At 42.1% G+C, this 24,928-nt stretch overlaps 1 protein-coding gene across 4 annotated transcripts in view; it reads left to right on the plus strand.

The window, feature by feature from the left end:
* Positions 1-24,928, plus strand: part of LOC111975802 (CMP-N-acetylneuraminate-beta-1,4-galactoside alpha-2,3-sialyltransferase) — an 89,136-nt gene that overhangs the window by 9,789 nt on the left and 54,419 nt on the right. For 2 of the 4 annotated variants that reach the window (XM_024004400.2, XM_024004399.2), the window contains exon 3: positions 22,665-22,707. In XM_024004400.2, coding sequence (XP_023860168.1) covers positions 22,665-22,707 — 43 coding nt within the window. Of the gene's footprint in view, positions 1-12,109; positions 12,151-22,447; positions 22,536-22,664; positions 22,708-24,928 lie in introns of those variants that run through there. The other 2 variants (XM_070447652.1, XM_024004401.2) reach the window with 2 other exon arrangements.

The raw sequence follows: 24,928 nt of genomic DNA on the forward strand, positions 1-24,928 counted from the left end.
GGAGTGGCTCCGTAAGAAGCATCTCAAGGTCCTGGAGTGGCCTAGCCAGTCTCCAGACCTGAACCCAATAGAAAATCTTTGGAGGGAGCCGAAAGTCCGTATTGCCCAGCGACAGCCCCGAAACCTGAAGGATCTGGAGAAGGTCTGTATGGAGGAGTGGGCCAAAATCCCTGCTGCAGTGTGTGCAAACCTGGTCAAGAACTACAGGAAACGWATGATCTCTGTAATTGCAAACTAAGGTTTCTGTACCAAATATTCAGTTCTGCTTTTCTGATGTATCAAATACTTATGTCATGCAATAAAATGCTAATTAATTACCTAAAAATCATACAATGTGATTTTCTGGATTTTTGTTTTAGATTCCGTCTCTCATAGTTGAAGTGTACCTATGATAAAAATGACAGACCTCTACATGCTTTGTAAGTAGGAAAACCTGCAAAATTGTCAGTGTATCAAATACTTGTTCTCCCCACTGTACATACACCTAGACTAAACACTGCCCCATAAACATACAAAAAAAACCTAGACAATACAAAACACATACTTCCCCCATGTCACACCCTGACCTAACTAAAACAATAAAGAAAACAAATAACTAAGGCCAGGGCGTAACACAAACGGGGGATGATTTAACAAAAGCGCATTTGCGAAAAAAGCACAATCGTTGCACGACTGTACCTAACCATAAACATCAATGCATTTCTTAAAATCAATACACAGATGTATATATTTTTAAACCTGCATATTTAGCTAAAAGAAATCCAGGTTATATATATATATATTTAGCTAAAAGAAATAGCAGGCAATATTAACCAGGTGAAATTGTGTCACTTCTCTTGCGTTCACTGCACGCAGAGTCAGTGTATATGCAACAGTTTGGGCTGCCTAATTTGCCAGAATTTTACGTAAAAATGACATAACATTGAAGGTTGTGCAATGTAACAGGAATATTTAGACTTAGGGATGCCACCCGTTAGATAAAATACGGAACGGTTCCGTATTTCACTGAAAGAATAAACGTCTTGTTTTCGCGATGATAGTTTCCGGATTCTACCATATTAATGACCTAAGGCTCGTATTTCTGTGTGTTATTATGTTATAATTAAGTCTATGATTTGATAGAGCAGTCTGACTGAGCGGTGGTAGGCACCAGCAGGCTCGTAAGCATTTATTCAAACAGCACTTTGCTGTGCTTCAAGCATTGAGCTGTTTATGACTTCAAGCCTATCAACTCCCGAGATCAGGCTGGTGTAACCGATGTGAAATGGCTAGCTAGTTAGCGGGGTGCGCGCTAATAGCATTTCAAACGTCACTCGCTCTGAGACTTGGAGTGGTTGTTCCCCTTGCTCTGCATGGGTAACGCTGCCTTGACGGTGGCTGTTGTCGATCTGTTCCTGGTAAGAGCCCAGGTAGGGGCGAGGAGAGGGACGGAAGCTATACTATAATCCTATAATTCCTATAACAACTACAACCTAAAACTTCTTACCTGGGAATATTGAAGACTCATGTTAAAAGGAACCACCAGCTTTCATATGTTCTCATGTTCTGAGCAAGGAACTTAAACGTTAGCTTTTTTACATGGCACATATTGCACTTTTACTTCTTCTCCAACACTTTGTTTTTGCATTATTTAAACCAAATTGAACATGTTTCATTATTTATTTGAGGCTAAATTGATTTTATTGATGTATTATATTAAGTTAAAATAAGTGTTCATTCAGTATTGTTGTAATTGTCATTATTACAAACATATATTTTTTAAATCGGCCGATTAATCGGTAGCGGCTTTTTTTGGTCCTCCAATAATCGGTATCGGTATCGGCGTTGAAAATCATAATTGGTCGACTCTAGTCTCTAGAGACGTTTAAACCAGGTGATGTCATCGCATATGTAGGAGGTGGAACAGCATGGTTGGTTAAGGCATATAGAGCAGGGCTAGAGGCTCTACTGTGAAATAAGACAGTAATCACTAACCAGGACAGTAATGGATGAGGCATATTGATATTACGAGAGAGGCATGCGTAACCAAGTGAACATATGGGTCCAGTGAGTGGTTGGGCTGGCTGGGGACACGGCGATTCAGACAGTTAGCAGGCCGGTGCTAACAAGCTAGCAGTTAGTAGGCCGGGGCTAACAAGCTAGCAGTTAGCAGACCAGGGCTAGCAAGCTAGCTGTTAGCAGACCAGGTTAGCAAGCAAGCAGTTAGCAGACTGGGGCAAGCAACCTAGCAGTTAGCAGACCGGGGATAGCAAGCTAGCAGTTAGTAGACCGGGGCTAGCAAGTTAGCAGAAGGGCCTTTGGGGGACGTCGCGATGGAGGTATGTCTGTTTTTGCCTCTTCGTGCGGTGACGTCGATAGACCAGTCGTGGATTAGTAGGGTTCCAAGTAGCTCTAGGTAGCTAGCAGGCCGCGGTTAGCAGAATAGGCCTTCAGCGGACGTCGCGCCTGAGGGGCCTGTTGGAATCCTCGGGCAGATTATGTCGGTATTCCAGTCGTAGAGAATCGGCGGGGTTCCGTGCCCCGTACCGGCAGTAGAAGGGGTCCGGATATTGTAGCCCAGGAGTGGGCTTCGGTGGTAGCCCAGGAGCCCTAGCCAGGCTAGCTTCAGGCTAATTGGTGCTTGCTCCGGGATGGAAACGCTAGCCAGGAGTAGTCACCCGAGATTGCGATTAGCTAGTTGCGAAGATCCAGATGAAAATGTTCAGAGTTTGCGGTAGGAATCTGTGGATATGGAGAGAAAAAAATAGGTCCATTATTCTCTGGTTTGAGTCACGTTGTACGAACTGGCGAGAGCTTTCCAAGCTAAAGGTTAGCTGATGACCGCTAGCAGTGGTTTCCTGACTGATAGCTGGTAGGTAGTTAGCTGGCTAGCTTCAGTTGAGGGATTCCAGATCTGAAGTAAATAGAAATACTTTAGAAAAAAGCAGATCCACGCCACATTGGGTGAGGCGGGTTGCAGGAGAGTATTTAGAAGTTGAGGTTTAGGAAAATATTTTTAAAAGATATGCAAAGAAAAATATATTAAAAGATATATACAAGGGACACGACATGACAAAGTCAAAGACGTCTGACTGCTACGCCATCTTGGATTTTGTTGTATCCATTATCTTAAGTGGATAATGGAAACACTTCAACCAATTCGTTGCTATTTAGCACTAGTTATTTTTTAGGTGTGATGTCATTACGTCCAGGTGTTTTTATCGACACAAGACAGTTGAATGGAAATGCAACGCAGCGGGCAACTGTCGCATCTATCTTCTATGCGAACTTTCTAAATTTCGACCAAAAATCACTGGACAAGGTAATGGAAACATAGCTAGTGATGAGTAGAACTGGTGCCTCTCCTTCTTTCTATCAAGTCTACACATTATTTTGTGTATTTTATTTGTGATGGAAAGCTTAAATAACTTAGATTTGTCATGCAATATTGTGTCCACCCTACTCTTTCAAAGCATAAACACAAGCGATTTTGGAGTAAAGCATTAGCTACTGTGCTTTCAGAAAGTATTTACACCCCTGAGTTTTTTCAAATTTTGTTGTGTTACAAGGTGGGATTAAAATGGATTTAATTGTCATTTTTTGTCAACGATCTACACAAAATACTCTATAATGTGAAAGTGAAAGAAAAATTCGAACACTTGTAAGAAAATATGAAAAATAAAACACTAATCAAATCAAATTGTATTGGTCACATACACATATTTAGCAGACGTTATTGCGGGTGTAGCGATATTCTTGTGTTCCTAGCTCCAACAGTGCAGTAATATCTAACAATTCACAACAATACACACCAATCTAAAAGTAAAAGAATGGAATTAAGAAATATATAAATATTAGGACCAGCAATATCGGAGTGGCATTGACTAAAATACAGTAGAATAGTATACAGTATGTAAACATTATTAAAGTGGCCAGTGATTCCATGTCTACGAATATACGGCAGCAGCCTCTGAGGTGCAGGATTGTGTAACTGGTTGGAAGCTGCCTAGTGATGGCTATTTAACAGTCTGATGGCCTTTGTCACCACACTGTCTGTGTGGGTAGACCATTTCAGATTGTTAGTGATGTGTATGCCGAGGAACTTGAAGCTTTTCACCTTCGCCGTGCTTCTCTCCACTGTTTACTGAAGTCCACGATCAGCTCCTTTGTTTTGTTGACGTTGAGGGAGAGGTTATTTTCCTGGCACCACTCCGCCAGGGCCCTCACCTCCTCCCTGTAGACTGTCTCGTCATTGTTGGTAATCAGGCTTACTACTGTTGTGTCATCTGCAAACTTGATGACTGAGTTGTAGGCATGCGTAGCCACCCAGTCATGGGTGAACAGGGAGTACAGGAGGGGGCTGAGCACACACACTTGTGGGGCCCCTGTGTTGAGATTCAGCAAAGCGGAGGTGTTGTTTCCTACCTTCACCACCTGGGAATGGCCCATCAAGGAAGTCCAGGACCCAGTTGCACAGGGCGGGGTTCAGACCCAGGGCTTCGAGCTTAATGATGAGCTTGGAGGGTACTATGGTGTTGAAAACTGAGCTAGAGTCAATGAACAGCATTCTGACGTAGGTATTCCGCTTGTCCAGATAAGATAGGGCAGTGTACAGTGTGATGGCGATTGCATCGTCTGTGGATCTATTGGGATCTAAGCAAATTGAAGTGGGTCTAGGGTGTCAGGTAAGGTGGAGGTGACATGATCCTTAACTAGCCTCTCAAAGCACTTCATGATGACATAAGTCAGTGCTACGGGGCGATAGTCATTTACTTCAGTTACCTTTGCTTTCTTGGGTACAGGAACAATGGTGGACATCTTGAAGCAAGTGGGGACAGCAGACTGGGATAGGGAGAGATTGTCCGTAAACACTCCAGCCAGCTGGTCTGCGCATGCTCTGAGGACGCGGCTCGGGATGTCGTCTGGGCCGGCAGCCTTGGGAAGGTTAACGCGCTTAAATGTCCTACTCACGTCGGCCACGGAGAATGAGAGTCCACAGACCTTGGGAGCAGGCTGCGTTGGTGGCACTGTATTAACCTCAAAGCGGGCGAAGAAGATATTTAGCTTGTCCGGGAGCAAGACGTCGGTGTCCGTGACGTGGCTGGTTTTCCTTTTGTAATCCGTGATTGTCTGTAGACCCTGCCACATACGTCTCGTGTATGAGCCGTTGAATTGTGACTCCACTTTGTCTCTATACTGACGCTTTGTCTGTTTGATTGCCTTATGGAGGGAATAACTGCACTGTTTGTATTCGACCATATTCCCAGTCACCTTGCCATGGTTAAATGCGGTGGTTCACGCTTTCAGTTTGCGCTTTCAGTAATATACAGTATCTTGATTACAGAAGTATTCACCCCCAGAGTCAATACATGCTTTGCACACCTGGATTGTACAATATTTGCACAATATTCTTAAAAAAAATATTCAAGCTCTGTCATGTTGGTTGTTGATCATTTCTAGACAGTCATTTTCAAGTCTTGCAATTGATTTTCAAGCCGATTTAAATCAAAACTGTAACTAGGCCACTCAGGATAATCTTGATAAGTATATATTTGGCCTTGTGTTTTAGGTTATTGTCCTGCTGAAAGGTGAATTTATCTTCCAGTGTCGGTTGGAAAGCAGACTGAACCAGGTTTTCCTCAAGGATTTTGCCTGTGCTTAGCTCTATTCTGTTTATTTTTATCCTAAAGGAAACTCCTTAGTCCTTGCCTTTGACAAGGATACCCATAACATGATGCAGCCACCCCCATGCTTGAAAATATGAAGTGGTTCTCAGTGATGTCTTGTGTTGGATATGCCCCAAACATAATGCTTTGTATTCAGGACATAAAGTGAATGTATTTGCCACATTTTTGTTTTTGTTTGACTTTAGTGCCTTATTGCAAATAGGGTGCATGTTTTGGAATATTTTTATTCTGTTTAGGCTTCCTTCTTTTCACTCTGTCATTTAGGTTAGTATTGTGGAGTAACTACAATGTTGTTGATCCATCCTCAGTTTTTTCTTATAACAGCCATTGAACTCTGCAACTGTTTTAAATTCCCCATTGGCCTCATGGTGAAATCCCTGAGTGGTTTTCTTCCTGTCCGGCAACTGAGTTAAGAAAGGATGCCTGTATCTTTGTAGTGACTGGGTGTATTGATACATCAGCCAAAGTGTAATTAATAACTTAACCATGCTCAAAGGGATATTCAATGTCTGTTTTTTATTTTTTATTTTTCCTCTAACCAATAGGTGCCCTTCTTTGCAAGGCATTGGTAAGCCTTCCTGTTCTTTGTGGTTGAATCTGTGTTTGAAATTCACTGCTCGACTAAGGGACCTAACAGATAATTGGATGTGTGGGGTACAGAGATGGGTAGTCATTCGAAAATCATGTAAAAAGGCAGTATTATTGCACACAGTGTAACGGCGTTCCTCCTCCTCTTCATACGAAGAGGAGGAGTAGTGATTCGACCAAGGTGCAGCGCGTTGAAATGCCATAATGAATTTTATTAAACAAGAACAAAAACTAACTATACTTGAAWTGATCACAAAATAACAAAACGAATGTAGACAGACTAGAACGACGAACTGACATAAAACACGCAGAACGAACGAACAAGTACTTACTACAAACAAAATGACGAACGAACGAAACAGTCCTGTATGGTGCAAACAAACACAGACACAGGAGACAACCACCCACAAACAAACAGTGTGAAAACACCTACCTTAATATGGCTCTCAATCAGAGGAAATGAAAACCACCTGCCTCTAATTGAGAGCCATATCAGGTCACCCTTTAAACCAACATAGAAACAGAAAACATAGACTGCCCACCCAAACTCACGTCCTGACCAACTAACACATACAAAACTAACAGAAAACAGGTCAGGAACGTGACACACAGAGTCAATGCAACGTATTATGTGACGTGTTCAGCACATTTTTACTCCATTTTTACTCCTTACTCTTATGTAGTCTTGCCATAACAAAGGGGTTGAATACTTATTGACTCAAGACATTTCAGATTTTCATTTTTAATTAATTTGTAAAAATGTCTAAAATCCTAATTTCACTTTGACATTGAGGTATTATGTGTATGCCAGTGACACAAAATATAACATTTGATCAAATTTAAATTTAGTCTGTAACACAATAAAATTAGGAAAAAGTCAAGGGGTGTGAATACTTTCTGCAGACACTATATCTAGCTTCAAACAGATTCAACTTGATTCACTGAAGCATTCAATGACATTTGTCTCAGGGTTAAAAAGCTGTTGGAAAATATTTTGCTTTGGTGTGCTCCACTGAACATAACCTGGGTGTCTTTATTGTAAAGTTTCTAGTTGGTACTGTTGGTGGTACAGGGCAATGTTTCCTCTTTGCTGTCTTTCACCTGTCGTTCATTTGTACCGTCACATTTTCCAGTGAAAACATTCTGGGGGTTACTGTACACAAACCTGTCAATGCTTCACCTGGCTCAGGAAACACAAACTGACTGTGTGTGCGTCCCAAATGGCACCGTATCCCCTATATAGTGCACTACTTTTGACCAGGGCCCTGGTCATGTCTTTACCTCAACCTAAATGTTCTTTTTGGCAAGGCTCATTTTCAAATAATGATTATACCGTTAAATAATATTATTCCAGCCTGAGCTTTTCTGTGTAATAAAACAACGGTTCAACTTTATTCCTATGCAATTACAGGAATAGGCTAACAACCTACAGTAAGTAGTACAGCGTTACTACACAGGTATAGAGCATTAATACATGAACTGTTTTGTTGAGTTGAATTTTTAAAGACGCCCTATACCTCTATGATTGTTTTTAAAGTTACATGTTTAGGCTAAATGTCTTACTCATGAGAAACAAGCACAACAATACTCTTCTCTTTCATTCTATTTTCCCTCTCCTCTCAGTCTGTCAACTAGCACTAAAGTTCTGTGAAAATACACATTTCAAAGCAGAAAATGATTCTTGTACCTCAGGCACATCAGCATTTGCTAGCAATTTGGGAGAGATGTTTGTTCACCGATCTTCACAGATGAAGATTGTGTTTCATTAAAGGGATGGCGGAGCCGAGCGTAATTCTGGACAGCTGCCTGTTCTTAGCCAACCTGAGTCCAGACTTGATTTGAAAATAGACCATTATGTAAAAACTAAGTAAATGTTTAGAGATGAGTGCATTTAACCTTTCTCCGAGTCTTTAAGCTTTTTGGCAGACAAGCCAAAGAAACAAAGTTGAGCAGGCTAACCCAGCTGTAGCCCAACATCCTCAAACAACAGATCTTGTGTGAGCTACTCGACAACCTCACAATCACTCTCCTGATTTTACGGTACATGTACGCCAACCCCTATTTTGTTCTAGCAGCTTGTTCTACAACCCACTACTAGGCCACATTCCAAGCCAGGCCACAATCACTGCCAGGTCATCATGTTATGTGAGGTTCTAAATCAACTAAACGTAATTTAGGCTTCTAAGTCTTGAGTGGATTCTTGGCCCCAATGTATAATGGTTGCGCGTCAGAGATAAACACTAGGCAAGCCCTGGAGCTGTTGTCAGAGGACAGACTAGGGTCCCCCAGCAACATCATTATTCACACGGGCACAAATGACCTGAGAGCCCAGCAGGAAAGGATGGCAACAGCACTCAAGGGAGTGATTGAAAAAGCTTCTTCTCCACCCTGCTACCATGAACAGACTTTCATTCTGCATACAGCAGGTGAATGCAAGCATTTTGCGGAACTGTGCCTCAAAACCTAATGTCTACCTGGCCCACCACTCCACCCTGGACTTGGAAAAATCTTGTCGACCAGGTCCACCTCTACAAGGCAGCAATCCCAACTTTTGTCAGGACCCTGAAGGACGTCACCCTCAAACGTAGCCCCAGCACCTCACAGGAGCAAAAGACCCCCTCTCGAAGGACCTGCACCGAGAGAACCCACGCCAAGAGGACCTACACCCAGACCACAGCATCACCAGCTAAGACCACCCCAAGCAAACCCTGGCCACACCCTATATAGGCCCCCCCATATGAGACCTATGCCCCTTCTTCCCACCCCATGCCCCCCGCCCCTGTGGCAAGGACCTCAACATGACAGCAGGACATATGCCCAGGCCGTGAGCAGAGCAACAGGCCCAACCCCCACTATTACACCCGCCCAAGCCCTACCTGTGACCTAAGAGGTATGTATCAGATGCTCAACATGCTCTGCTCACACCTACTGTGATGGTCCAGGCCTAAACCACCCAAAAGCAACACTAGACACTATGGAACACAAAGCTTTTACTATCTCATCCTGGAATATACAAGGTCTGAGGTCATCTGCCTTTGGCTTAAAGAGCAGGAATCCAGACTTCATCAAAGAAATTGGAAATACAGACATTGTCATCCAAATCAAATCAAATTTGATATGTCCTATAAGAAACCTGGTATAAAGGAGACGGACCCGCTGGTTCCCCTCTAGGTTACAGAGAGCTGGTAGTCCCATCCACCAAACTACCAGGTGTGAAACAGCGAAGAGACTCAGGAGGTATGCTAATTTGGTATAGAGTGGGTTAGGTCTGCTCTATTAAAAAACAGGAACATTTTACGTCTTGCTAGAAATGAATGAGGAAATTATCTCAACAGAGAAAAATGGCCTCATGTAAAATGTCCTTGTGTGTTACCTATAATCCCCCCAATAGAATCCCCATACTTTAACGATGACAGCTTCTCCATCCTAGAGGCGGAGATCAACAATTTTCAGGCCCAGGGACATGTACTAGTCTGTGGCTACCTAAATGCCAGAACTGTACAAGAATCTGACACCCTCAGCACACAGGGGGACAAACACCTACCTGGAGGTGACAGCATTCCCTCCCCCATATGCCACCCTAGACACAACTATGACAACATAACCAACAAAAACGGGTCACAACTCCTGCAGCTCTGTTGGACGCTGGGTATGTACATAGTCAATGGTGGGCTTCGAGGGGACTCCTATGGTAGGTACACCTATAGCTCATCTCTTGGCAGTAGTACTGTAGACTACTTTATCACTGACCTCAACCCAGAGTCTCTTAGAACATTCACAGTCAGTCCACTAACACCCCTATCAGATCACAGCAAAATCACACTCTACTTAAACAGGGCTATGCTCAATCATGAGGCATCAAAGCCAAAGGAACTGAATAATATTAAGAAATGCTATAAATGGAAGGAAAATAGTGTGGAAACCTACCAAAAAACATTTAGGCAACATCAAATTCAATCCCTTCTAGACAATTTCCTGGACAAAAGGTTTCAATGGAATAATGAAGGTGTAAACTTGGCAGTAGAAAACCTAAACAGTATATTTCACCTCTCAGCTTCTATATCAAATCTAAAGATTTCAAGCAAACAACCTAAGAAAATGAATAACAATGACAAATGGTTTGATAAAGAATGCAAAAACTGTCACGCCCTGATCTGTTTCACCTGTCCTTCTGCTTGTCTCCACCCCCTCCAGGTGTCGCCCATCTTCCCCACTTATCCTCTGGGTATTTATACCTGTGTTTTCTGTCTGTCTGTGCCAGTTCGTCTTATTTGTTCAAGCCAATCAGCGTTTTGTGTCTCAGCTCCTGCGTTTTCCAGTTTCTCTTTTCTCGCCCTCTTTTTTTTTACCCTTGCCTGTCTTGACTCCGAGCCCGCCTGCCTGATCACTCTGCCTGATCCTGAGCCTGCCTGCTGTCCTGTACCTTTGCTCCTACTCTTGATTATCGACCCCTGCCTGCCTTGACCTGTCTTTTGCCTGCCCCTGTTGTTATATTAAACATTGTTACTTCACACAGGCTGCACTTGGGTCTTACCATGATACCTGATAGTATGAACTAGCCATGACTGACCCAGCAGACCAACGAGCCACCATTGGTAGGCACGAGGAGTTTCTTCGCGGTCTGATGGAAGGGTTCCAGGCCGTGGCCGACCGTCATGACCTAGCCTTGGACGCATTGCGGGAGCAATTCCGTGGGTTGCCTACTAGGCAGCCTCGCACGACGGTAACCTCCCAGCCCCTCTGTAACCCGGCTGGTAGCAGCGCTGTCACTCCTCTTCCCAAGCCGATGCAGCTCGGCAGGGCTAGGCTGTCTCCAGCAGAACGCGTACGCAGACTTGAGACCCAGAGTTGTCTGTATTGCAGTACTGATGAGCATTTTGTGTCTACCTGTCCCTTCAAGAGACCTAGCTCATTCGTTGGAGTGAGTACACTGGTGAGTCTTAAAGATAATTGGTCTTGTCCTCTTACTCACCCCCTCTCCATGTCACCCTGCTGTGGGGCGACCAGTCCAAGTCTCCAGGTACTCATCGATTCGGGGGCCGATGTGAGTCTCATGGACGTTACCCTGGCATCCGAGCTGGGCATCCCCACTCAACCCCTCTCCATTCCCATGGGTGTTTGAGCGTTGGATGGGCGCTCTATAGGCCGGGTCAACCACCAGACCACCCCCATCAACCTATGAGTGTCGGGGAACCACAACAAGACGATTCAATTCCTGCTGGTTGAGTCTCCACAAATTCCCGTGGTATTGGGATTTTCTTGGCTCCAACGACACAATCCCTCCATTGACTGGGCTACTGGTGCCATCGTGGGCTGGAGCACGTCCTGCCACACTCATTTCCTGAAGTCAGCTCTACCTGCCCGGGATGTCTTCCTGGAGGCTTGGAAATTGCCCCGGACCTCTCCGCCAGCTCCGCGGAGTACCAGGACCTCCTGGAGGGGTTCAGTAAGGCCCGGGCCACTTCGTTTCCACAGCACCGACCGGTATCCAAGAAGGTCAAGCCTGAGGCGCTGGCACACCACTATAGTGCCGCGGCTACACCCCTGGAAGCCGAGACTTTTCCCCCCCAGCTCCAATATCATTAGCCCCTCTGCTGTTCGTCCTCTGTTGCCCAGTACCCTCCGTATTTTTCCTACTTTTTCTGTGTCTAGAGTCAAAACCATGTCTGACTGCCCCTGTCTTGTTTCTAGGCCCATCTCTCCCTCCGTGTCATCGATGGCCTGCCAGCGTACACGGTGAGACGCCTCCTGAGGGTTCAACCACAGAGCAGGGGTTTCCAGTACCTGGTTGACTGGGAGGGTTATGGCCCGGAGGAGAGGTGGTGGGTTCCCGCTAAAGACATCTTGGACCCGGCCCTCATCGCCGACTTTCACCGTCGGCACCCCAGTCAACCAGGTATCCACCCAGGTGGAACGCCAAGTGGCGTCCCTAGTTTCTGTTTCACTTGTGCTTGTCTCCACCCCCTCCAGGTGTCGCCCATTTTCCCCACTTATCCTCTGGGTATTTATACCTGTGTTTTCTGTCTATGCCAGCTCGTCTTGTTTGTTCAAGCCAACCAGCGTTTTGTGTCTCAGCTCCTGCTTTTTCCAGTTTCTCTTTTCTCGCCCTCCTGGGATTTGACCCTTGCCTGTCCTGACTCCGAGCCCACCTGCCTGACCACTCTGCCTGACCCTGAGCTTGCCTGCCAGCATCCCGGAGTCGCCTCTTCACTGTTGACGTTGAGACTGGTGTTTTGCGGGTACTATTTAATGAAGCTGCCAGTTGAGGAATTGTGAGGCATCTGTTGCTCGAACTAGACACTCTAAAGTACTTGTCCTCTTGCTCAGTTGTGCACCGGGGCCTCCCACTCCTCTTTCTATTCTGGTTAGAGCTAGTTTGCGCTGCTTTGTGAAGGGAGTAGTACACAGCGTTYTACGASATCTTCAGTTTCTTGGCAATTTCTRGCATGGAATAACCTTCATTTCTCAGAACAAGAATAGACTGACGAGTTTCAGAAGAAAATCTTTGTTTCTGGCCATGTTGAGCCTGTAATCGAACTCACAAATGCTGATGCTCCAGATACTCAACTAGTCTAAAGAAGGCCAGTTGTATTGCTTCTTTAATCAGCACAACTGTTTTCAGCTGTGCTAACAGAATTGCAAAAGGGTTTTCTAATGATCAATTAGCCTTTTAAAATGATAATCTTGGATTAGCTAACACAACGTGCCATTGGAACACAGGAGTGATGGTTGCTGATAATGGGCCTCTTTACGCCTATGTAGATATTCCATAAATCTCCCATTCCCAGCTACAATAGACATTTACAACATTAACAATGTCTACACTATATTTCTGATCAATTTGATGTTATTTTAATGGACAAAAAATGTGCTTTTCTCTCAAAAACAAGGACATTTCTAAGTGACCCCAAACCTTTGAACGGTAGTGTACATGTGGGTAGTCTTATTAACGTGACTATGCAGAGATAACAACAGAGAATAGCAGTGTTGTAAAAGGGGGGGTGGGCAATGCAAATAGTCTGGTTAGCCATTTGATTAGGTGTTCAGGAGTCTTATGGCTTTGGGGTAGAAGCTGTTTAGAAGCCTCTTGGACCTAGACTTGGCGCTCCGGTACCGCTTGCCGTGCGTTAGCAGAGAGATCAGTCTATGACTAGGGTGGCTGGAGTCTTTGACAATTTTTAGGGTGTTCCTCTGATACCACCTGGTATAGAGGTCCTGGATGGCAGGGATCTTGGCCCTAGTGATGTACCCCGTTCCGCTAGCGGAACACCTCGCCAACAGCCAATGAAATAGCAGGGCGCCAAATACAAATCAACAGAAATCTCATAAATCAAATTTTTCAAACATACAAGTATTAGGCACTATTTTAAAGATAACATTCTCGTTAATCCAGCCACAGTGTCTGATTTCAAAAAGGCTTTACAGCGAAAGCTCCACAAACGATTAATTTAGGTCACCACCAAGTCACAGAAAAACCCAGCCATTTTTCCCGCCAAAGAGAGGGGTCACAAAAAGCACAAATAGAGATAAAATTAATCACTAACCTTTGATGATCTTCATCAGATGACACTCATAGGACTTCATGTTACACAATACATGTATGTTTTGTTCGATAAAGTGCATATTTATATCCAAAAATCTAATTTTACATTGGTGTGTTATGTTCAGTAGTTCAAAAACATGCTATGATTTTGCAGAGAGCCACATGAATTCACAGAAATACTCATTATACATGTTGATGAAAATTCAAGTGTTATGCATGGAACTTTAGATACACTTCTCCTTAATGCAACCGCTGTGTCAGATTTCAAAAAAACTTTACGGAAAAAGCATAATCTGAGAACGGCGCTCAGAGCCCAAACCAGCCAGAGAAATATCCGCCATGTTGGGTAGTCAACATTATTCATAAATAGCATTATAAATATTCACTTACCTTTGATGATCTTCATCAGAATGCACTCCCAGGAATCGCAGTTCCACAATAAATGCTTGTTTTGTTCGATAATGTCCATCATTTATGTCCAATAGCTTCTTTTGTTAGGGCGTTTGGTAAACAAATGCAAAAGCGCGATCTGGTCCATTTGGACGAAACGTTCAAAAAGTTATATTACAGGTCGAAGAAACTTGTCAAACTAAGTATAGAATCAATCTTTAGGATGTTTTTATCATAAAAGTTCAATAATGTTCCAACTGGAGAATTCCATTGTCTGTAGAAAAGCAATGGAATGAGAGCTAACGCTCAAGTGAAAGCGTGTGACTGAGAACGAGGCTGTAGGCAGACCCCTTAGTCAAACAGCTCCCATCCGGCCCCCCTTCACATGAGAAGCCTGAAACAATGTTCTGAAGATGGTTGACATCTAGTGGAAGCCTTAAGAAGTGAAAATTAACCCATAGCCCACTGTGTATTCGATAGGGGTGAGTTCAAAAACTACAAACCTCAGATTTCCCACTTCCTGTTTGGATTTTTTCTCAGGTTTTTGCCCGCCATATGAGTTCTGTTTTACTCACAGACATCATTCAAACAGTTTTAGAAACTTCTGAGTGTTTTCTATACAATACTAATAATAATATGCATATATTAGCATCTGGGACTGAGTAGGAGGCAGTTCACTCTGGGCACGCTATTCATCCAAAAGTGAAAATGCTGCCCCCTATCCCAAACAAGTTAAATCAATAGAATCTAAACACTTCTGTGAAAATTGGAAAACTCTAAACAACAAATGAAGAGTTATCTATCCAAAATTAAAATGTATGGATAAACCACTTCTCCAATCTGTTTGGCTCCATAACAAAGAACAAAGAACAAACAGCAAAAACATATACATGATCAAATGCAAATCTTAGAATCAACCAAAGACTACCAGAACCCACTGGATTCTCCAATTACATTGCTGAACTACAGGAAAAAATACAAACACAACAACCCAAAAAGGCCTGTGGGGTTGATGGTATCCAAAATTAACCTCTAACGAGCCTCTACCCCGGGTCCGGGAGCACCCCCCATCCCCCCACACACTGATTAGCATAGCTAGCATAGCTTCACAAGTAGATAGTAGCATCTAAATATCATTAAATCACAAGTCCAAGACACCAGATGAAAGATACAGATCTTGTGAATAATCCACCAATTTCAGATTTTTAAAATGTTTTACAGGGAAGACAAAATATGTAAATCTATTAGCTAAACACGTTAGCAAAATACACCACTATTCTAACTCCATCAGTTTCTTACTCCTTCAGGTGCTATCACCAATTCGGCTCAACTAAGATATTGATATCCACTAACCAAGAAAAACCTCTTCAGATGACAGTCTGATAACATATTCATGGTATAGGATAGTTTTTGTTAGAAAAAAGTGCATATTTCAGGTAGAAATCACAGTTACAATTGCACCGACCATCACAAATCGACTAGAATTACTAGATAGAGCAACGTGTATGACCAATTTACTCATCATAAAACATTTCATAAAAATAGACAAAGCATAGCAATGAAGACCCAGTTCTTGTGATTTCAGACCATATTTCAGATTTTCTAAGCGTTTTTCAGCGAAAACACAATAAATCGATAAGTGCATACCACATGTGCAAACGTTACCAGAGCATCGATTCCAGCCAAAGAGCGCTATAACGTAATCACCGCAAAATATATTAATTTTCACTAACCTTCTCAGAATTCTTCCGATGACACCCTGTAACATCATTTACAATATACATATACGTTTGTTCGAAAGGTGCATATTTAGCCATACAAAACCGTGGTTACACAAAAATACTAGGAAATCAAGCCTCAATATGTCTGACGTCATCTATCAGAGTGATCTAGTTTAATTGAAAGCTAATCATATACTTGACTAAAAAATACAGGGTTGACAGCAATCGAAAGACAAATTAGTTCTTAATGCAACCGCTGATTTACATTTTTAAAATTATCCTTACTTTTCAATACAGGGTTGGCCAAGTGAAGCTATACCAAACAAAATGGCGAAATATGCGTTTAAAATATTTCGACAGAAACACGATTTATCATATTAAATATTGCTTACTTTGAGCTGTTCTTCCATCAGATTCTTGGGCAATGTATCTTTCTATGTTATAAACGTCTTTTGGTCGATAGATGTCCTCTGTCCTTCGAAATATCCACTAACGATCGAACGGGACCCCAAAACGTGTCCAAACTTTCAGAGTGCACAACAAAGAAATTCCTCAAAATCGCACTAAACGGATATAAATTGCTATAAAACGGTTCAAATTAACTACATTAGATGTTTTTAACAACTATAACGACTGAAAACATGACCCGGAGAAATATTGCTGGTTAGACAACGATTTGGAACGAGGAAGTCCGATGGCCTTCACGCTTCAGGCGCACGACGAGAAAGGGCGGTCCCTAAACATTTTTGTGGTTTTATAATGGCTGGATTGTGCAATAGATTTCATTCAAAAGTGATGACGTACAGACACCCAGAGGAAGACGTAGGCAGTGTCGGTTTCTTCATAGCATTCACTGTCGCCTTAAATTATTCTATTGATTCCCAGATCAGGGGTAAAAATTTCTGAAATCTGAACCCTGTCATGAAAAGTGCTGTAGAAATTGTTCTGTACCACTCAGAGACAAAATTCCAACTTCTATAGAAACTAGAAGGTGTTTTCTATCCAATAATAACAATAATATGCATATTGTACGATCAAGAATTTAGCACGAGGCAGTTTAATTTGGAGACCCAAATATGCTAATGCGGAACAGCACCCCCTATAGTTGCAAGAAGTTAAATTTTAAAATATACAGACCACAAATTCCAATTGTCTATACTTAAACTCTTTAACATCATCCTCAGCTCTTCCCCGATATTTAGAACCAAGGAGTGATCACCCCAATCCACGAAAGTGGAGACATATTTGACCCCAATAACTACCGGGGATATGGGTCAACAGCAACCTTGGAAAAATCCTCTGCATTATCATTAACAGCGGACCCATACATTTCCTCAGCGAAAACAATGTACCTGAGCAAATGCCAAATTGGCTTTTTACCAAATTACCATATGACAGACCACGTATTCACCCTGCACACCCTAATTGACAAACGAACAAGCCAAAACAGAGATGAAGTCTTCCCATGCTTTGTTGACTTCAAAAAAGCTTTCGACTCAATTTGGCATGAGGGTCTGCTATACAAATTGATGGAGAGGGGTGTTGGGGGAAAACATAAAACTGGCAAAAAACACATTTGTTTCCACAGGGCCAGGGGGTGAGACAGGGATGCAGCTTAAGCCCCACCCTCTTCAACAAATTGGCAAGGGCACTAGAACAGTCTGCAGCACCTGGCCTCACCCTACTAGAATCTGAAGTCAAATGTCTACTGTTTGCTGATATGGTGCTTCTGTCCCCAACCAAGGAGGGCCTACAGCAGCACCTAGATATTCTGCACAGATTGTCAGACCTGGGCCCTGACAGGAAATCTCAGTAAGAAAAAAAATAATGGTGTTCCAAAAAATGTCCAGTTGCCAGGACCACAAATCCAAATTCCATCTAGTTGCCCTAGAGCACACAAAAAACTAAACATACCTCGGCCTAAACATCAGCGCCACAGGTAACTTCCAAAAAGCTGTGAACGATCTGCGAGACAAGTCAAGAAGGGCATTCTATGCCATCGAAAGGAACATAAAATTCAACATACCAATTAGAATCTGGCTAAAAATACTTGAATCAGTTATAGAACCCATTGACCTTTGGTTGTGAGGTCTGGGGTCCGCTCACCAACCAAAAATTCACAAAATGGGACAAACAAATTGAGACTCATTATGTGTAATGAACACGAGGGAGACAGAGAGCTGGTTTCAAGCACGGAGCGCAGCAGGTTTTTAATAAAAGGAACCTTAGGAGTAGGCAGGTAGCTGGGTCCAGGGGCAGGCAGTAGGTCATACACGGTAGGTCCACAAATGGCAACAGTACAGGCAGGGAATAGGCAAAAGGCGTTGTGAGTGAGGCAGGCAAAACCTATCATGGACAGGAAAAAACAGCGCTCCGAAAAAGTGTGTCTCAAAAACAAACAATATCTCACAGTAATGGGGTGCAAGGAACTGAACTAAATAGTGTGGGGTGATGATATGCAGGTGTGTGAACAGGTGATTCGAATTCCGGTGATTGGGATCTGGAGAGTGCGCTGGAAAGTGGGCTGTGTTCCAGGGATCTAAGTGTTTGGAAGTGTGAGTTGGACGCAGACATTACAGCATGCAGAATTCTGCAAAACACCAAATAATGCATGCAGAGCAGAATTAGGCTGATACCCGCTAATTATCAAAATCCATAAAAGAGCCGGTAAATTCTACAACTACCTAAAAGGAAGCGATTCCAAAACCTTCCATAACAAAGCCATCACCTACAGAGAAATTAACCTGGAGAAGAGCCCCCTAAGCAAGCTGGTCCTGGGGCTCTGTTCACAAACACAAACAGACCCCACAGAGCCCCAGGATAGCAACACAATTAGACCCAAACAAGTTATGAGAAAACAAAAATATAATAACTTGACACATTGGAAACAATTTACCAAAAAACAGAGCAAACTGGAATGCTATTTGGGACTAAACAGAGAGTACACAGTGGCAGAATACCTGACCACTGACTGACCCAAAATTAAGGAAAGCTGTGACTATGTACAGACTCAGTGAGCATAGCCTTGCTATTGAGAAAGGCCGCCAAAGGCAGACATGGCTCCCAAGAGAAGACAGGCTATGTGCACACTGCCCACAGAATGAGGTGGTAACTGAGCTGCACTTCCTAACTTCCTGCCCAATGTATGACCTATTAGAGGCCCTTATTCCCCTCAGATTACACAGACCCACAAAGAATTTGAAAACAAATCCCATTTTGATCAACTCCCATATCTGTTGGGTGAAATACCAGTGTGCCATCACAGCAGCAAGATTTGTGACCTGTTGCCACAAGAAAAGGGCAACCAGTGAAGAACAAGCACTATTGTAAATACAACCCATATTTATTTTCCTTTTTGTACTATTTGCACATCATTACAGCACTGTATATAGACATAATATGTATATAGACATAATATGACATTTGAGTGTAATGTTTACTGTACATTTTTTATTGTTTATTTCACTTTTGTTTATTATCTATTTCACGCAATGTAAACATGTTTCCCATGCAAATAAAGTCCCTTAAATTGAAATTAAGTTGAATTGATTATAATGAAATTGATCGTGACTCAGAAAGTTAGACGGCTAGGTCTCTGTTCTAGCCTATCTTGGGAGATTTTTTGTTTACCCGTACATACGGCCATGTAGCCAGAACCAACATCTTTAAAACAAGAAGATTTTACATTTGTTATGGAAACTGTAGTCTAACTATGGTATGGTTCTTTTGTTATGGAAACTGTAGTCTAACTATGGTATGGTTCTTTTGTTATGAAAACTGTAGTCTAACTATGGTATGGTTCTTTTGTTATGAAAACTGTAGTCTAACTATGCTATGGTTCTTTTGTTATGAAAACTATGCCCTACTGTGGTATGTTTTTTGTTAACTAGGTAGTGGCATTGCCATAGTAAGAAAAGTTGTTTGGACTAGGCTGAATGTGTATTATTCACTTGTTTGGTCTCCTGAATGTCCAATGATGTGCAAACCAAACCCTCAAACCATGCCTTTCAACTGTGTAAACTTGATAGAATTACTTCTCCTTTTAATCATTGTGTCATCTGTTTCTCCTAGTCTGAACAACAAACACTCTCAGTGTCGTGTTGATCTAAGCTCTTTCACAGCTGTAACAAGTTTATTTTTTTTCAGGGTTGTTGCTTTATCTCATAATTTGCAATGTGGTCCTACTTACTAGCAACACTTTACCCAGTTGGAGTTTTAACCCAGTTAGGCCGACAGTGAATGATGATGTTGGTGGTGGTAGAGCCTAGCTGCCTAGCCTAGCTGCTGCCTAGCCTAGCTGCCTAGCCTAGCTGCTGCCTAGCCTAGCTGCCTAGCCTAGCTGCTGCCTAGCCTAGCTGCCTAGCCTAGCTGCCTAGTAGCAACAGAACAGGAGATGGATGTGGTCTTGTGAGAGAGGGTGTTGGTAGTGTAAGTGGAAATGATGAGGGCAGTGGTTAATATGGCTTGTTGTTTATATCAAACCCTATGACTAACACTACTCAATCAACCACCTGTTTTCGCACTGTATTCCCCATAGAATTACTGGAACAGACATTCCCATTTAAGTCAATGTTCTGTGATGGGTGGACCAATTCTATGGTACTGTAATGTTGAGGGACCTAGCACACAAGCGTTTTGCTGCACCTTTTTGTACCTGCTGTAAACTGTGTATGTGACGAATAAAAATGGATTTGATTTTATTTGGTAATCCCTTGGATTGACGCTTGTCCAGCGTGATCTAACTGAATACTTACAACCTTAAGGCGTAACTTAACTCTTGTGTTTCATAGACAGACCTGGATATTTTTTTCTCCGTGGGACGATTATTTCATTCAGGTAGTATAGATTCAGGTTAATAAAGCAGGAATCCATGTTGGGAGGTTTTGTAGATCTTAGGAACTCATCTGCATTTTAAAACAGCCTGGCTTTTTCATAGTACTCACTTTCAGGTGTTCTTACACTTCGTGAACAAACACCTTCATCTAGAATTGATGACAACTGCTGTAAATAGTATACCTGTCTTATCAGATGATAATAGTGGTCACTGTACTATTCAATCTATACATTTCATTTATTGAAATATATCACCTCCCAACACTGAACTATCATTCAAGCTTCTACAGCATGTTCACCTACGGAAATACAGCATATCTTACAAAGACAATTATCTTATATTTACATGTGTTATTGTTATAGGAAAATAATGGCTGGAAAAGTACAATGTCATCCAGTGTTTCTCTTGTATGTAAAACTTCACTTTTAATCTGTGAATTATTCACTGACCTTTGAGAATCAGTCGTTTTAATTTCATAATGAAAAGTGACAATGTGGATCATTCAACCTTATAAATGACCTTGCCAGAGGAAATACAAATGTGACATACAAAACCCCTATGGCTGACAAAAATCTACCTTGCAGTGAGGAGATATGATGTCTTTGTAAGAGCAGGACCCATGGGCTCTTCTGACTTCCAGACCCCAAAATCTAGAGCTGACTAGATGAGGCTTGCTGCTTTCCCATCAGGGAACTACTGCTAGAACAAACCTCTCTCAGCCCAGCAATAATATCAAGCACTTCCTCATTTGCTCCCCAACCAACCCACCACACTTCACAGAAACTTCCCAATCCCATCAGCCTTCCATGGCCCTCACCAGAGGACACCCCCCCTCCCCCACACACACAAACACTGTGGTCTAGTCTCCCACAGCCAGATATCAACATACAGCTTTATCTTCCGTGTTCTTGAAGTCCGCCGACTGGCTGTCTTCTCTTTTTCTTTATGCTTAATTTCCATTTAAGTAGCGGTACCTACTGAGTTCTCTGCTTCAGCAGGCAGATAGCAGCACCATGAAAGAGCTGGATAACTAGAGTAACTGGAGTAATAATGAGAGGCCATAGATCTGGTCTCTTCTGGGTCAATTTAATTTAACTCTGCCCGGCAAATGTTAAAAATCTGTCCCCCTTTGTGTTTTTTTGTTGTGCTCTGCTGTTTTTCAAATACAAGCTTGAACAATCCCTCTGTTTACTTCTGTTTTACAGGAAATGTTGGGTTCGAAACAATAATTGTTTTAAACCTGGTATTGTGAATGGAGGAAGCTTTGTTTGAGGTTAGGTTATCCTGACATCAGTAAATCAGTTCAACTAAATGACATAAAGTAATTTGTCGAGACACGTTTTGGCTAGCCCTGCTACTTCTGCCAGCCAGACCATTGAGAAGAGCAAATATGATGCCCTGCGTGCTGTCCTGTTCCATCCATCATTGTTTTACTATTCCACTCCCATGAAGTCATGTAGCAGGCCTGTATCTAAAGGGCAAAGAGGAAACGGTCATTGCCAGATTAAAGGACAGCTACTGTGACCTCTGATATGATATAATGATTGCAGACAGACAGACATGTTTTCATGAAGATGACAATGTGTCCACGTCGTAAGTAGGAATAACTACTGCCTCATGGTCTATGGCGTGTCCTATGACCCAGGCTGCAACAGAAAGTTCCACAAAATTAAATGTTGTCTTATTGTCTTCCGCTTTACAGATTGTAGTTGTTATTTTAAGCTTTATGGTACCTACGGATCTTGGTCCTCGTCTATAGATGATCCATAACTTCCGCACAGATGAATATCAAAGTAACCATTGATTACTAAACTCATTTTGTTTTAGTTTGTATTCAATTGTTTTGCGATGTTTAATTTTGTTCCTTGTTCTCTCATTATCAACGACATACTTAATCTCTCTCTTTCTCTCTACCAATCTAGTGTATGACAAACAGGGATTCTTGCTGAAGCTGGGTGGTAATCTGTAAGTAGTCCCTTAATACATTATCTTATCCAGTATTGTGCTTTACCCCTTCACATTGCTTTGTGTTTTGGCTACATGATCTTCATGTATGTTTTGGGTAACCTCAACAGTCGTCAAACTCTTAAGACCATCTCACTGGGCAAAACTGATTGGATTTGCAAAAAGTCTTCAATGTAAGGATATTTTGTCTTTTTTTCACTTAACTACTTGAGTAAAAATCTAAAAGTAACTGGTTTTAAATGTACTTAAGTACAGTGGTGGAAAAAGTACTCAATTGTCATACTTGAATAAAAGTACAAACTAAAAGTAAATGCTATACATAAAATGTCTTATATTAAGCAAACCAAATAGCACAATGTTATTTTTTAAATGTATTTTTTCGAACACTCAGACATCATGTACAAATGCAGTATTTGTGTTTAGTGAGTCTGCTAGATCAGAGGCAATAGGGTGTGTGAATTAGACCATATTACTGTCCTACCTGAGAATTCGAAATGTAACTAGTACTTTTGGGTGTCAGGGAAAATGTATGGATTAAAAAGTACATATTGTCTGTAGGAATGTAGTGGCGTAAAAGTAAAGTTGTCAAAAACATAAATAGTAAAGTACAGATACCTAAAAAATGACTTAAGTAGTACTTTAAAGTATTTTTACTTCAGTACTTTACACCACTGCTGCAAAGACCATGTTACTGCTTTGAATCATTTCGCACGATACTTATTTTTGTGTGTTACAGTGTGTGTTTGTTCATGATTAAATTAGTTATTCAGTACCAGTCAAAAGTTTGCACACACTTACTCATTCAAGGGTTTTTCTTTATTTTGACTATTTTCTACATTGTAGAATAATAGTGAAGACATCAAAACTATGAAATAACACATATGGAATCATGTAGTAACCAAAAAAGTGTTAAACAAATCAAAATATATTTTAGATGTTAGATTCTTCAAAGTGGCCACCCTTTGCCTTGATGACAGCTTTGCACACTCTTGGCATTCTCTCAACCAGCTTCACCTGGAATGCTTTTCCAACAGTCTTGAAGGAGTTCCCACATATGCTGAGCACTTGTTGGCTGCTTTTCCTTCACTCTGCGATCCAACTCATCCCGAACCATCTCAATTGGGTTGAGGTTGGGTGATTGTGGAGGCCAGGTCATCTGATGCGGCCCTCCATAACTCTCCTTCTTGGTCAAATAGCCCTTACACAGCCTGGAGGTGTATTGGGCCATTGTCCTGTTGAAAAGCGTATCGCTGCAGAATGCTGTGCTAGCCATGCTGGTTAAGTGTGCCTTGAATTCTAAATAAATTACCGACAGTGTCACCAGCAAAGCACCATCACCTCCTCCTCCATGCTTCACGGTGGGAACCACACAGAGTAGGTGAACGGAGATCATCAGTTCACCTACTCTGCGTCTCACAAAGTCACGGCGGTTGGAACAAATAATCTAAAATGTGGACTCATCAGACCAAAGGACAGATTTCCACGGGTCTAATGTCCATTGCGCATGTTTCTTGGTCCAAACAACTCTCTTCCTCTTATTGGTGTCATTTAGTAGTGGTTTCTTTTGCAGCAATTCAACCATGAAGGTCTGATTCACACAGTCTCCTCTGAACAGTTGATGTTGAGATGTGTCTGTTACTTGAACTCTGTGAAGCATTTATTTGGGCTGAAATTTCTGAGACTGGTAACGAATGAACTTATCCTTTGCAGCAGAGGTAACTCTGGGTCTTTCTTTCCTGTGGTGGTCCTCATGAGTGCCAGTTTCATCATAGCGAATGATGGTTTTTGCGACTGCACTTGAAGAAACTTTCGGTTCTTGAAATGTTCAGGATTGACTGACCTTCATGTCTTAAAGTAATGATGGACTGTCGATTCTCTTTGCTTATTTGAGCTGTTCATGATATAATATGGACTTGGTCTTTTACCAAATAAGGCTGTCTTCTGTGTACCACCCTTACCTTTTCACAACACAACTGATTGGCTCAAACACATTAAGAAGGAAAGAAATTCCACAAATGAACTTTTAACAAGGCACACCTGTTAATTGAAATGCATTCCAGGTGACTACCTCAGGAAGCTGGTTGAGAGAATGCCAAGAGTGTGCAAAGCTGTCATCAAGGCAAATGGTGGCTACTTTGAAGAATCTCAAATATAAACTATATTTAGATTTGTTTATTTAGATTTGGTTACTACATGATTCCATATGTGTTATTTCATAGTT

Source organism: Salvelinus sp. IW2-2015, linkage group LG16, assembly GCF_002910315.2.
Source record: "Salvelinus sp. IW2-2015 linkage group LG16, ASM291031v2, whole genome shotgun sequence".
In the NCBI taxonomy this organism is placed as follows: domain Eukaryota; kingdom Metazoa; phylum Chordata; class Actinopteri; order Salmoniformes; family Salmonidae; genus Salvelinus; species Salvelinus sp. IW2-2015.